The following is a 12,659-nucleotide window of genomic DNA, read 5'->3' on the forward strand; positions in this document are numbered from 1 at the left end:
TCAACTCCTACTCTGAAAGGTCTGATCCTGGCATGTTTTAACAGACAAGTTTAGGTGATATACGATACACACAATATTGAATAGGACATATGGGGCTCATTCAGAAGGGCGGATCACTCTGAAAATCAGTAACGTCTCCATTGTTACATTGAAAATGGTGCCAGTTCTATATTTCTATTGCAACATGAGCACAGCGCTCCCGCCGAATGCGCTCCTAAACAGAACATCACTCATCATAAATCTAGAGTTGAAGAAGCCCTTGATCAATCAGGAGAGAATTTACAAAAAATACATTTGAGACATTTCCACCAGCCCTCCCCTGACTGTAGGTGCAGTAGCTACCTACGCCCTTACAGGCGGCATGTTTGTGAGAGCACTTCTTTCTCCATTTCTTCTTTCTCCGTTAGTCTGTACTGGTACTGACTTGTATGCTGTGTGTGTGTGTACTGGTGCTGAATTGTATGCTGTGTGTGTGTACTGGTGCTGACTTGTATGATGTGTGTGTGTGTGTGTGTACTGGTGCTGACTTGTATGCTGTGTGTGTACTGGTGCTGACTTGTATGCTGTGTGTGTGTGTGTGTGTGTGTATATACATGTGCTGAATTGTATGCTGTGTGTGTGTGTGTTTACTGGTGCTGACTTGTATGCTGTGTGTGTGTTTACTGGTGCTGACTTGTATGCTGTGTGTGTGTGTGTGTGTTTACTGGTGCTGACTTGTATGTACTGGAGCTGACTTGTATGCTGTGTGTGTGTGTGGGTACCGGTGCTGACTCATATGCTGTGTGTGTGTGTGTGTACTGGTGCTGACTCGTATGCTGTGTGTGTGTGTACTGGTGCTGACTCGTATGCTGTGTGTGTGTACTGGTGCTGACTTGTATGCTGTGTGTGTGTATGTGTACTGGTGCTGACTTGTATGCTGTGTGTGTGTGTGTGTGTACTGGTGCTGACTTGTATGCTGTGTGTGTGTGTGTGTGTGTGTGTGTGTGTGTGTGTGTGTGTGTGTGTGTGTGTGTGTGTGTTTACTGATTTGTATACTGTGTGTGTGTGTGTGTGTGTGTGTACTGGTGCTGACTTGTATGCTGTGTGTGTGTGTGTGTGTACTGGTGCTGACTTGTATGCTGTGTGTGTGTGTGTGTGTGTGTGTGTTTACTGATTTGTATACTGTGTGTGTGTGTTTACTGATTTGTATACTGTGTGTGTGTGTGTGTGTGTGTGTGTACTGATTTGTATACTGTGTGTGTGTGTGTGTTTACTGGTGCTGACTTGTATGCTGTGTATGTGTGTGTGTTTACCGGTGCTGACTTGTATGCTGTGTGTGTGTGTGTACTGGTGCTGACTTGTATGCTGTGTGTGTGTGTGTGTGTACTGGTGCTGACTTGTATGCTGTTTGTGTTTACTGGTGCTGACTTGTATGCTGTGTGTGTGTGTGTGCTGACTTGAATGCTGAATTGTATGCTGTGTGTGTACTGACTTGAATGCCGTGTGTGTACTGACTTGAATGCCGTGTGTGTACTGACTTGTATGCTGTGTGTGTGTGTGTGTGTGTGTGTGTGTACTGGTGCTGACTTGTATGCTGTTTGTGTTTACTGGTGCTGACTTGTATGCTGTGTGTGTGTGTGTGTGTGTGTGTGTGTGCTGACTTGAATGCTGAATTGTATGCTGTGTGTGTACTGACTTGTATGCTGTGTGTGTACTGACTTGAATGCTGACTTGAATGCCGTGTGTGTACTGACTTGTATGCCGTGTGTGTACTGACTTGTATGCCGTGTGTGTACTGACTTGTATGCCGTGTGTGTACTGACTTGTATGCTGTGTATATACTGTGTGTATTTATATATATATATAGAGAGAATGTTTTGACTGTTTGCAATTCCCAATTATTTATTGAAATTAGTTTCCAATTTTACCCAGAGAAGGGCGAGAAAGTACAGAGGGAGAGAGTTGACGAAAAATAAAAAAAGAAAGAAAAAGAGAGAATAGCTTTGACATGGCCGTATTCCCTCCTTTTTCAGATCCAGTGCATCTTGTTAACCCCTGAAAGAGAGTGGGGAGGTCAAGGAAAGTACAGGGGTAGGATAGGTAGAAAACGAGAAAAGGGGAAAAAGAGCAAGAGGAAGTGAATGAGGAAGAAAGAAAAAAAGCGGACAGTGTAGTTGAGTGTGCATCAATACAAAACAGTTCACAAGTTCTTTGAGGTACAGTACACACTCCAAACACAAAGATCCGTTCACACATCAAAATACAGTAACCGACAGCACATTCAACAACCTTGACCTCACATTTCATATCCAGTGGTATTCAAAGTCTGAGTCGAGGCAGAAATTCAGGGGGGGGTCGGTACTCTTGATTTTTCTAATTAAAGGGATATTCAGGATTTTGGCAATGAGGCCCTTTAATCTACTTCCCCAGAGTCAGATGAACTTGTCGATACCATTTTTATGTCGGTGCACATTATGTAGGAAGTTAGAGGTAGTTTAGCAAGCTAATGCTAACTAGTATCAGCACAATTACTGGAAGTCTATGGGTATCTGAGTCTATGGGTACCTGCTAGCATGCTAGCAGATACCCATACACTTCGTCATTGTGCTAACGCTAGTTAGCAATTGCACGCATAGACATAAAACTGGTAAACACAGGTTCATCTGACTCTGGGAAAGTAGATAAAAGGCCTCATTGCCAAAATCCCGAAGTATCCCTTTAAGAGTACAGATTATTGCACGGGACAATATACAAACCTTTTGAGAAAGATCATTTGAAAAAACAATTTTATGGGCTAAATGTATTTTTTGGGTTCTTTTCATTTTGATAAGAGATGAATGCAATGAATTTAAGGTTATTTGTTGATGTAAAATAATATAACTGATTTTGTCATTAGATTTGGGCCGGGGTTGAGAAATTCTTGGGAGGAAAAAATTGTGTCACCACTGAAAAAGTTCGAAAACCACTGAAATACACCATTACACAAATACACCAAGCATGGGAATCTATATAAAAACAACTCTTTATACAAGATAGAGATATATATATATATATATACACACACATTGTGCTTGTACATAAATACCGTAAATGAATAACAACAAGGAAGCAGTAAGTGCATAAGGGGTAGAAAAGTCCATTGATGTAACATATTGCTTCACAGGTACCCTTCAGAGATTTAATGTAATTAACATGTAAGACATCCTCAGTATACAGTCCAGTTACTTCCCCATGTTTTTCAAAACAGACATATGCTGTAGTCAGCATAAAGACTGCACAGCCTAGTAAATGAAATAATAATAAAGAAGCATGTGTAGCAGCCAAAGTGTTTCAGTGTGTTGTTAGGCAAAGTAAAGAGTGTACCTAGCCTTGGCTGATAAATACACATACAAATAAAGTGCATGGCATGACACACACATACCGCACATTTCCAGACACTTTTGTCACAGGCAGTGTGAGTATGAATGGGGTGAGGGGTGACAGGTAGGTCAGTTGGGATACAGAAAGCTTCTGTGTTTACCTGTAGTGTCTTATTTGGCCATGGCCTTGATGGCAACTGCAGCCTCCTCATTCATTGCAGACAGAACAGTGATCTGGGAAACAAACAAAAATTATTTTTAAATTATTATAAGAAGAACAACTTTGCAGGTGTAGTGGAAGTAAACTAGGTGTGGCCATCTTAGGCTGTGACATCATCCCCTTCCCTGAGACTTGAGGTAACTGTAACCCCCAAACCATAACACTTCAACTTTTACAGCCGGTTGACTTGGGAACGCAGTGAGCTGCTGGGAGTATGGTACAGTCTTACTGATGAATTCCATGTATCTCTAGTGCTGCCAATATTCATTGTTACCTGTGAAGTGAGGGCATTTGTTTGCTCTGCTAAGCCAGTGTGTGCTCTGATATTTTGAACAGTTTGTGACAGGGACATTGGATTCCCAGAAGTATATGGGTTCAATGTGACAATAGCAGCTGTAATGGGTTACCAATAAAACATCACAATCAGTTGCAGAGCGTTTGATTTGTTTTCCGGGGGGCTTGGAAACCCGCAGCCTCTCTAAAACCATTGACAACCGAGTGTTGACAACCGGTTTCAAGGGATTATTAGAGAAATGTTAACTATTTGGTTGTAATGTCATCACCTCTTGAAGAGCATAGTCAGAACTACAAATGTCAGATTATTCCATGCAAAACAATTGTGCACATTTTGCTCTATCGTCAGAAGTATAAATTTGAAAAAAGTCGGCATAACTGCATGCTTTTCATGATCAGTAAACATCCATTGATCATGTAACTTCCGATACATGAGGGTAGAGCCTCACGATATGTCTCAATATTCGCCACCATTAAATGGGTATTTGAGTGATATAAAAAAAACTATACCTGACAAGTACGAGTGGTTTAGGTTCATTCCCCATCCTTTGTGGGGTCTGCCTGTCAAGCAGCAGAAGGGAACATTTGCCGATGTCACGTTACTGATGGCTGTTAATGTTTACTTTGCAAGCTACTGGTATAAACTTTTTACAGTTGGCTACACATAGTGGTTGGTTAGTAGAAATAATGTACTTTTTTTCTCCAACCAACACAGGCCTACTTAGCCTACATTATCCCATTTTCAACATTGTTTTTAAATAGTGTTTAATCACGATTGCTGCTGACAGACATACTACATTGATTGATGGGCCACGTCAAATTGGCTAACTCGCTAATAACTTACAGTTGAAGTCGGAAGTTTACATTGCCAAATACATTTAAACTCAGTTTTTCAGAATTCCTGACATTTAATCCTAGTAAAAATTCCATCTTCGGTCAGTTAAGATCACCACATTATTTTAAGAATGTAAAATAACAGATTAATAGTAGAGAGAATAACTTATTTCAGCTTTTATTTCTTTCATCACATTCCCAGTGGTCAGAAGTTTACATACACTAAATTAGTATTTGATAGCATTGTCTTTAAATTGTTTAACTTGTGTCAAACGTTTTGGGTAGCCTTCCACAAGCTTCCCACAATAAATTGGGTTAAATTTGGCCCATTCCTCCTGACAGAGCTGGTGTAACTGAGTCAGTTTCACAGGTCTCCTTGCTCACACATGCTTTTTCGGTTCTGCCCACACATTTTCAATAGGATTGAGGTCAGGGCTTTATGATGGCCACTCCAATACCTTGACTTTGTTGTCCTTAAGCCATTTTGCCACAACTTTGGAAGTATGCTTGGGGTCATTGTCCATTTGGAAGACCCATTTGCGACCAAGCTTTAACTGATTTCTTGAGATGTTGCTTCAATATATCCACATAGTTTTCCACCCTCATGATGCCATCTATTTTGTGAAGTGCACCAGTCCCTCCTGCAGCAAAGCACCCCCACAACATGATGCTGCCACCCCTGTGCTTCACGGTTGGGATGGTGTTCTTCGGCTTGCAAGCCTGTGGATATAGATACTTTTGTACCCGTTTCCTCCAGCATCTTCACAAGGTCCTTTGCTGTTGTTCTGGGATTGATTTGCACTTTTCGCACCAAAGTACATTCATCTTTAGGAAACAGAACGTGTCTCCTTCCTGAGCAGTATGACGGCTGCATGGTCCCATGGTGTTTATACTTGCGTACTATTGTTTGTACAGATGAACGTGGTACCTTCAGGTGTTTGGAAATTGATTCCAAGGATGAACCAGACTTGTGGAGGTCTACAATTTTTTGGGGAGGTTTTTCCTGATTTATTTAGATTTTCCCATGATGTCAAGCAAAGAGGCATTGAGTTTGAAGGTAGGCCTTGAAATACATACACAGGTACACCTCCAATTGAATCAAATGATGTCAATTCGCGTATCAGAAGCTTCTAAAGCCATGACATCATTTTCTAGAATTTTCCAAGCTGTTTAAAGGCACAGTCAACTTAGTGTATGTAAACTTCTGACCCACTGGAATTCTGAGTGAGTTATAAGTTAAATAATCTGTCTGTAAACAGTTGTTGGAAAAATTTCCTTTGTCATGCACAAAGTAAATGTCCTAACCGACTTGCCAAAACTATAGTTTGTTAACAAGAAATTTGTGGAGTGGTTGAAAAACAAGTTTTAATGACTCCAACCTAACCGTATGTAAACTTCCGACTGTATCAAGTCAATATGGCTAGTTAACAAGCAAACTTTCAGAAGATAAACTAGATGTCGTCCTACTGACAACTTTACCAGGATGAAGACAAGCTCTTTCCCAAAAGGCTACTCTCTGATGAAGCAAGCTAAATGGCACATGTTGTTTGCTTTAGCTAGCTAGCTACATGCCAAATGGATTTGGTTACCCTCACATATCTGAAAAAACATGTTGAATTGATCTTTACTGATTTCTGTATAACTCTGATGATAGAGCTAAATGTGAAATAATCGGAAATGTGTAGTTCTGACTGTGGTCAAGAGGTGATGATGAGCCGGAGGTCTCCTTGCCCCCAGCAGACAAATCAAATACTATTGTGACGTTTTATTGATAACGACCTATAAGTAAGGAATTTCCACCAAGCACACACTGAGTACATGGATCAGAAGAAGAGAGGAAAACATGAATCAGATATGTCTATCTACACACCTGATTAGAGCTATGAAACACTGTCTTACAAAACCATAATGCTAAAAGGGGACATATGTCGTCTGGGTTTGGCCGGTTAAGGCCGTCATTGTAAATAAGAATTTGTTCTTAACTGTCTTGCCTCGTTAACAAAAGGTTCAATTAAAAAAAACAATGTAATTTTCTCTCCAGGGAGAATCATAGAAGAACAAGAAAAACCAAGAACATGAACAACAAGAAGAGAGGAAACGGGAACACCACTGACCAGAATCTCCTCTCCAGCGTCATACTTGGTTTCGATCTCTTTGCCCATGTCTCCCTCTGGCATCTTTAGGTCCTCTCTCACCTCACCACTGTCCTGGAGCAGAGACAGGTAACCATCCGTGATCCCAATCAACTGCAGGGGGAAGTGAGGAGGGAGGGAAAGGATAAGAGAAGAGAATAAGGTTGTGTTATGATGACAGAAAAGATAAGAGACAATGTATGAAATAGGCTCTTTGTTTTAGTTTCTGCACCTTTTGTGAATGCCAATGCACTGCCAGTCTACCAATTTGAGCTCTTTTGTGCCCTCCAATCAACTGACTGTCACCCCCACCCACAGTCTCCCAGCCCAAAGAGAATGAAAATGAGCACAGGAGAAAGAACAGCTACCTACTTGAGGTTCCCTATCCAGCTCTAAGGACCATGAAAAAGTTTGGAACATGTGCTGGTGTAGCTCAAAGGCATTCCATCCCAGTGTTTTACTAAATAATGACCTTCACCTACATCAGCACAAATGCTACGATGCGTTCCTCTACCCTCATGGACTTTCCCTCACCTTCCCACTGGATTGGTACAGGAATAATGCTGATGTCTCCACTTAGCCTGTAAATAGACTAGAGGGAGTTTCCACGATACTGTTGACACCTAATCAATCCCCTCAGATCTTCCAGTGTGCGTCAACAAGGGCACGTCGACACCTGTTATATTCGCCACATGTGAGAAATGAAATTGGATTTGATTTGAGGCAGGGGCGTGAGTCGGAGAATTAGAAATAGGGAATCAGAATACTCAAGGGACATCTATTATTTGATTAGATTTTTACCAGTGACGTGGCCATTCAGTTAGAGAGTGAGTTTTGGGTAACTGGCCATCTCACTCAAACTGGCAATACCTCTTTCTCTCTACTTCTCCCTCTCTCCCTCCGTCCCTTCTGTCCTCCTCACTACTTTGGCCCTTCACCTGGTAGTCCAGTCTCTTGATGTTGGGGACGTCCATGTTGTGGGTGGAGGGACAGATATCCTCATACTTCTTGCCGTTGAAGATGTCAATACCAACCATGTGGACCTGCCCATAAAGGAAACAAAACACAAAACTGTTTATGGAGCTGGCAGACACACAGCACGTAGACACACAGCACATAGACAAGACATATAGTGTGAAGTTCAGGATAACGCTGCAAATGTGAGAAAGTCTTCTTCTTCTTCTGACTGGAGGAAAGTCTTACCGAATTCAAGATAACAGCCACAGCTACTCTTTCTCATGACTCTGATCAATGTAATTATGTCTGCATGGAAACACAACATCTTTATTATCACTCATTAGCCAGAGCTATAAACATGGTTACAGTCAGACACCACTGACCTTAGCGTGGCCGTGTTTCCCGGTCTTGGAGGTGGACATCTCCACGATCTTGCAGGGTCGTCCTTTCAGCACCACAAAGCCGTTCTTGCGCAGCGCCGAGCACTGCTGGGGGAAGGTGGCGGATGCCCCGGCATCGCCTGTCTGGAAGTCGACGTCTGCGTCTGCCATACCTGATCCCGAGCCCATGATGTCAAAGCGGGGAAAGGGGGATATGGAGAGAGGTTAACGAGGACTAAGAACTGGTTAATGACATCACTGGTAATGGCATCACTCAAATACTGAGGAGTCCTGGGGTAGAAGTCATGGGGAGGGGGATGGGAGTTCAGGGGTTGGGGGAGGAGTCCTGGGGTTGGGGGCAGAGGAGTCCTGCCATAGGGGGAGGAGTCATGTGGGAGGGCAGTTCAGGGCAGAGACCAATGACTCCAAGTGGTCTACATGCCTCTAACGCCATTCTAATACATATTGGTTATGGCTTATGCTTTGGAAATGAGCTATTTGTTGATAAGTGTATAATAGACATTTAAAAGGCATTGCTAAAGAATAAATGTATACAAAGGGAGTGTACTCCTGCAAACTTCCTATTATTAACAATGAACACATTAGTCATCAAAATAAAAATTATTACCTACAGTGTAATGAAGTGTGCAGTAGGTCTATACTTTCTCCCTCTGTGAATTTTCAATAATAATTTTAAATTTGTCCAAATGACCAGCCACGTAATTACATATTTTACTTAAGAACTTTAAGAAATGCAACATTATTAATTGAATACAAAATGTATGAAGAGCTGGTTCACTGCCATAAGGAGAGAGAAAAAGAGCAGACTGAGCTAAATAAAGTAACAGAGATATGGCACCTGGACCAGTCAGCCATAGCTTACTCACCATAAGCAAAAATATATAACAGTTTACTCAATCATTTATAGGCCTTATCTTTGTTATTTTTGCGCCATTGACAGAAAAATAGGAAGATTGTCAAAATAATTAAATATGGAAACAAGCAGGTGTATTATTTGCTTAGTGTGTGTAACTGATTCTGTGGCGGCGGAAGAGTGGACGCGATTCATGGAAAGGCCCAGCGCACGGGTGCGTCTTGCATTTCGGTTAGAATGTCAAGAATATTACAAAGGTCAACTTGCTATTAGAATAATGGCAAAGATAAAGGTGGGAAGTAATGTCCATTCAAGAGAATACTCTACAAAAGTATGGCCGGCCCCATATTCCAAGTAATCTACTATGATTTAATTCGGTCTGCAGCCATAGCCTGGTAAACGACACTGATTATACTGGTAGCATCTTATCGACGGCGCTTGACACACACAAGGCCACTTTGAGATTAAGAGACTCACGTAAACACACGTAATAGGGATATGTTAATTTAAAATATTAGTGACAGAAAAACTGTCGCTGCCACCTTTTTATAGCACGCGTGTCTTGCTCCGCAGTGTTGGAGCCGAGTGCGGCCTAGTGCGCACAAAACGTTAACGGGCTGTCAGTGACGGCGTCGCTGCATGCATGAACACTGCTCAGTGGCTGAGGCCCACTATAACTGGGGGCTCCGCTCCAGTCGAGAGCCAAGTACAACATTGTTGCATTAGCGCGTGGTCATTTCAGTGTGTTACATTGTTACATTAAGCACACAAGGAGATATCTTAATTGTGATACATTGAATAGGCGACGTTGCTAATTGGAATGTAGGCTACTAGAGTATAATTATTACGCTTATGCGTATGATAAGGCTACGGCGTGCATACCTGCAGGATGAGTTTCGGTCCAAGTTATTTGGGTCAATTTCTATGCGTAAAATCTTACCACCAGTTATTTGGATGAAATAAATGTAGTGGGATGATACGTAGCGAAAACTTTATTAGTGAGCAAGGGCCAATTTAACAGCATATTGTTTATCAAACTGGAAACAACGATTGGCTGGAGGGTTTTTCCAACAATACAATGTTGTTTTATTACTAGGCTATCATCACACAATGCTCACAAATGACCAGCTATGTAGCATGAAAATAACGTGACAGCTATGAGCAGCCATGTGCATATGCAATGTTATTCTCACGCAAGATCACGCCCTTTATATTCATGTTATGATAAGTAGGCTAACTTACCCGGTGTACTAAGGTTTCCACAATTTGGTTACTCTGTGCGCTTTACACAAATGTCAAACCGTCCCCCTTTTAATTTTTTCCTTTTCTCTCTCTCTCCGTCCGTAGCTAACGGCTGTCTGGCTGGTGTCTACCGCCGCGGTGCCTCTGCTTGTCGTTCCTTTACTCCTAAATCAGCTCTCACTTTATTCTTCTCTCATTCCAGTCGCTTTCACTAGCCTCCGCACGGTCGAAATCGTTCTCGTCGGGGGGCGCACGCTTAGGTCAGCCGCCAGCCTAAAAAGAGTGTGAACCTTAAAGTCTAGCACTCTCCACCTTTCGCTCACTCACTCCCTCACCCAGCCTTTCCAAATACCCATGAAATGAACCTCGGCAGTATGGTGCTCAGTGCGCAGGCGTGGTCACTGTCTCTCCTTCGATTCTAGAACAGGGGAGGGGGGCGAAATCACGGGAATATCGAGAGACTTGGAATGGAACCTCTTGTCCAAATGAGCTCAGAACCCGAAGAAAATGACATACATTTACCTCAACTGCATCAAATAACAGAGATTCATATTTCCTTGCCAACAAGACCGAGTGCATGTACTAAGCATGGGGACCCTCTCATTCATTCTAATGACTGTTATCTTCGGGAATAACAATATGGGCGCTGTTTTACACACCATGTAACTAGTATTTTAGTATCTTATTAGGATCCCCATTAGCCACTGTTAAAGCAGCAGCTATTGTTCCTGGGGTCCACACAAAACATGAAACAGGACAATACATTACATTAATAGACAACAGCTCGAGGACAGCATAGTACATGCTTTCATACACGTGTGCCATTTCATGCATCATACTCATATTCATCATCAATGTTAACAGCTATAATGCAGCCATTCATTGGTACATGCTCAACTCCTACAACTGATTTCTCTAAACAGGTGTTGTGCCGAAAATCTCCCCCCTGACAGAATCCCCCCCTTCGCGTGAACGCAATTTTTCATTGCTGTGACTTGCTTGCTAGTTGAGATTTCTGGTCTTCACTCCGCTGTCAGTTTAGCCTACATTTCACTGATGTTAGTAGCAGAAAGCATGTTTTATTTGTGCCCTTCAAGGCAGCTGTCAATGATCACATTAGGCTGCATTTCATTTTATTTTAATGGCGGTTTGATCTGCAGTTTTCGGTTTGGCTATTTGTGTATTGGTCTATAAATAAACCTTTTTGCCAAAATGTGTCATCTCTCCCATGTCTTATTCGACTAGTAGTTGTTCTGAAATGTTTACTCTAGTTACAAAATTAAGGAAATTAGAAGGGGGGGGGGGGGGGTTCCGAAAGCAAGAAATGGTCTTGCTGAAATACACCCCCGCCCCCCCCCTTCTAATTTCATTAATTGTGTCACTAGAGTGGAATATTTCATGTGGCACACATTAGGGTCAAATACTTTCTATAGAACAAACTTCATAGGCAACCAAGATGAATAATTAATGTATATGTGTTATATTAAACATAGAGGAGGGGGTAAAACGTAGGCAAGCAATAAACATTTCAGAACAACTACTAGTCGAATAAGACTTGGGAGAGATGACGAATTTTGGCAAAATTATTTATTTATAGACTAATACACTTGAAACAAATAGCCAAACCATAAACTGCAGACGTTAATAGTGCCACCCCCTCGATCAAAACGCCATTAAAATATAATGAAACGCAGCCTAACGTAATCATTGACAGCTGCCTTTAAGGATACAAATAAACATGATTTCTGCTACTAAGATCAGTGAAATGTAGGCTAAACTGACAACGGAGTTAAGATCAGACATCTCAAGTAGCAAACAAGTCGCAGCAATGAAGAATTGAGTGTGTGCGCGTTCACGCGAATGGGGGGAGAATTCTGGCAGGGGGAGATTTTCGGCACAACACCGGCACTGATATCCTTATCTCACAGCTCCAGTGTTCTGTAAACACCAGGAAGTTACACACGATACAATAACACAAACGTTCCCTGTCCTTGGTCCTTTTACCTTCAGCAGTCTGACGCCAATATTATCAACCGATATGAACGTTGAGTCTAACATTCGAGTCTATGAGCCCCAGTTTAACACAAACATACACTGGCAGAATCATGTGTTTACCATCCGCGTCCTTCCGTTTGACGTCAATACTATGCATAATACTACTATGCATATGCAATTGAACGTAAACGCGACACATAAAACAATAACGCACACTTGGATACTGACCGAAGCCTCAATAGAGAATGAACCCTTACCCTTCACATTTTTTTACGTTCAAGGCAATATTATACTATAGTAAAATGTTCAACCTTTTTTGTAAGTAGATTTAGGTTTTAGGGGGTTCTGGTTTTAATGCTGAATATATGTTGCTGATGTAGCCCAGGCCTAATA

The 12,659-nt window shown here is 41.8% G+C and overlaps 1 protein-coding gene across 1 annotated transcript; it reads right to left on the reverse strand.

Annotated features, from left to right (window-relative positions):
- Nucleotides 1–1,821: 1,821 nt before the first annotated feature.
- Nucleotides 1,822–10,650, reverse strand: LOC139379021 (eukaryotic translation initiation factor 5A-1). The gene is made up of 6 exons (XM_071121735.1): nucleotides 10,272–10,650; nucleotides 8,159–8,328; nucleotides 7,757–7,861; nucleotides 6,801–6,932; nucleotides 3,500–3,572; nucleotides 1,822–2,034 (listed from the first exon to the last, which is right to left on the reverse strand). Exons 2-5 carry the CDS (start codon nucleotides 8,324–8,326, stop codon nucleotides 3,510–3,512), a joined length of 468 nt encoding a protein of 155 aa, XP_070977836.1. The 5' UTR covers nucleotides 8,327–8,328; nucleotides 10,272–10,650; the 3' UTR covers nucleotides 1,822–2,034; nucleotides 3,500–3,509.
- Nucleotides 10,651–12,659: the final 2,009 nt, after the last annotated feature.

This window comes from Oncorhynchus clarkii, chromosome 21, assembly GCF_045791955.1.
Source record: "Oncorhynchus clarkii lewisi isolate Uvic-CL-2024 chromosome 21, UVic_Ocla_1.0, whole genome shotgun sequence".
NCBI lineage: Eukaryota > Metazoa > Chordata > Actinopteri > Salmoniformes > Salmonidae > Oncorhynchus > Oncorhynchus clarkii.

Excerpts from the sequence above, each read along its gene's own strand:
- LOC139379021 (XM_071121735.1), bottom strand. The coding sequence starts at position 8,326 with ATGGCAGACGCAGACGTCGACTTCCAGACAGGCGATGCCGGGGCATCC. Across the intron at positions 7,862-8,158 it reads GGAAACACGGCCACGCTAAG|GTCCACATGGTTGGTATTGA; the intron begins GTCAGTGGTGTC and ends CTTTATGGGCAG. Across the intron at positions 6,933-7,756 it reads TCAAGAGACTGGACTACCAG|TTGATTGGGATCACGGATGG; the intron begins GTGAAGGGCCAA and ends TTCCCCCTGCAG.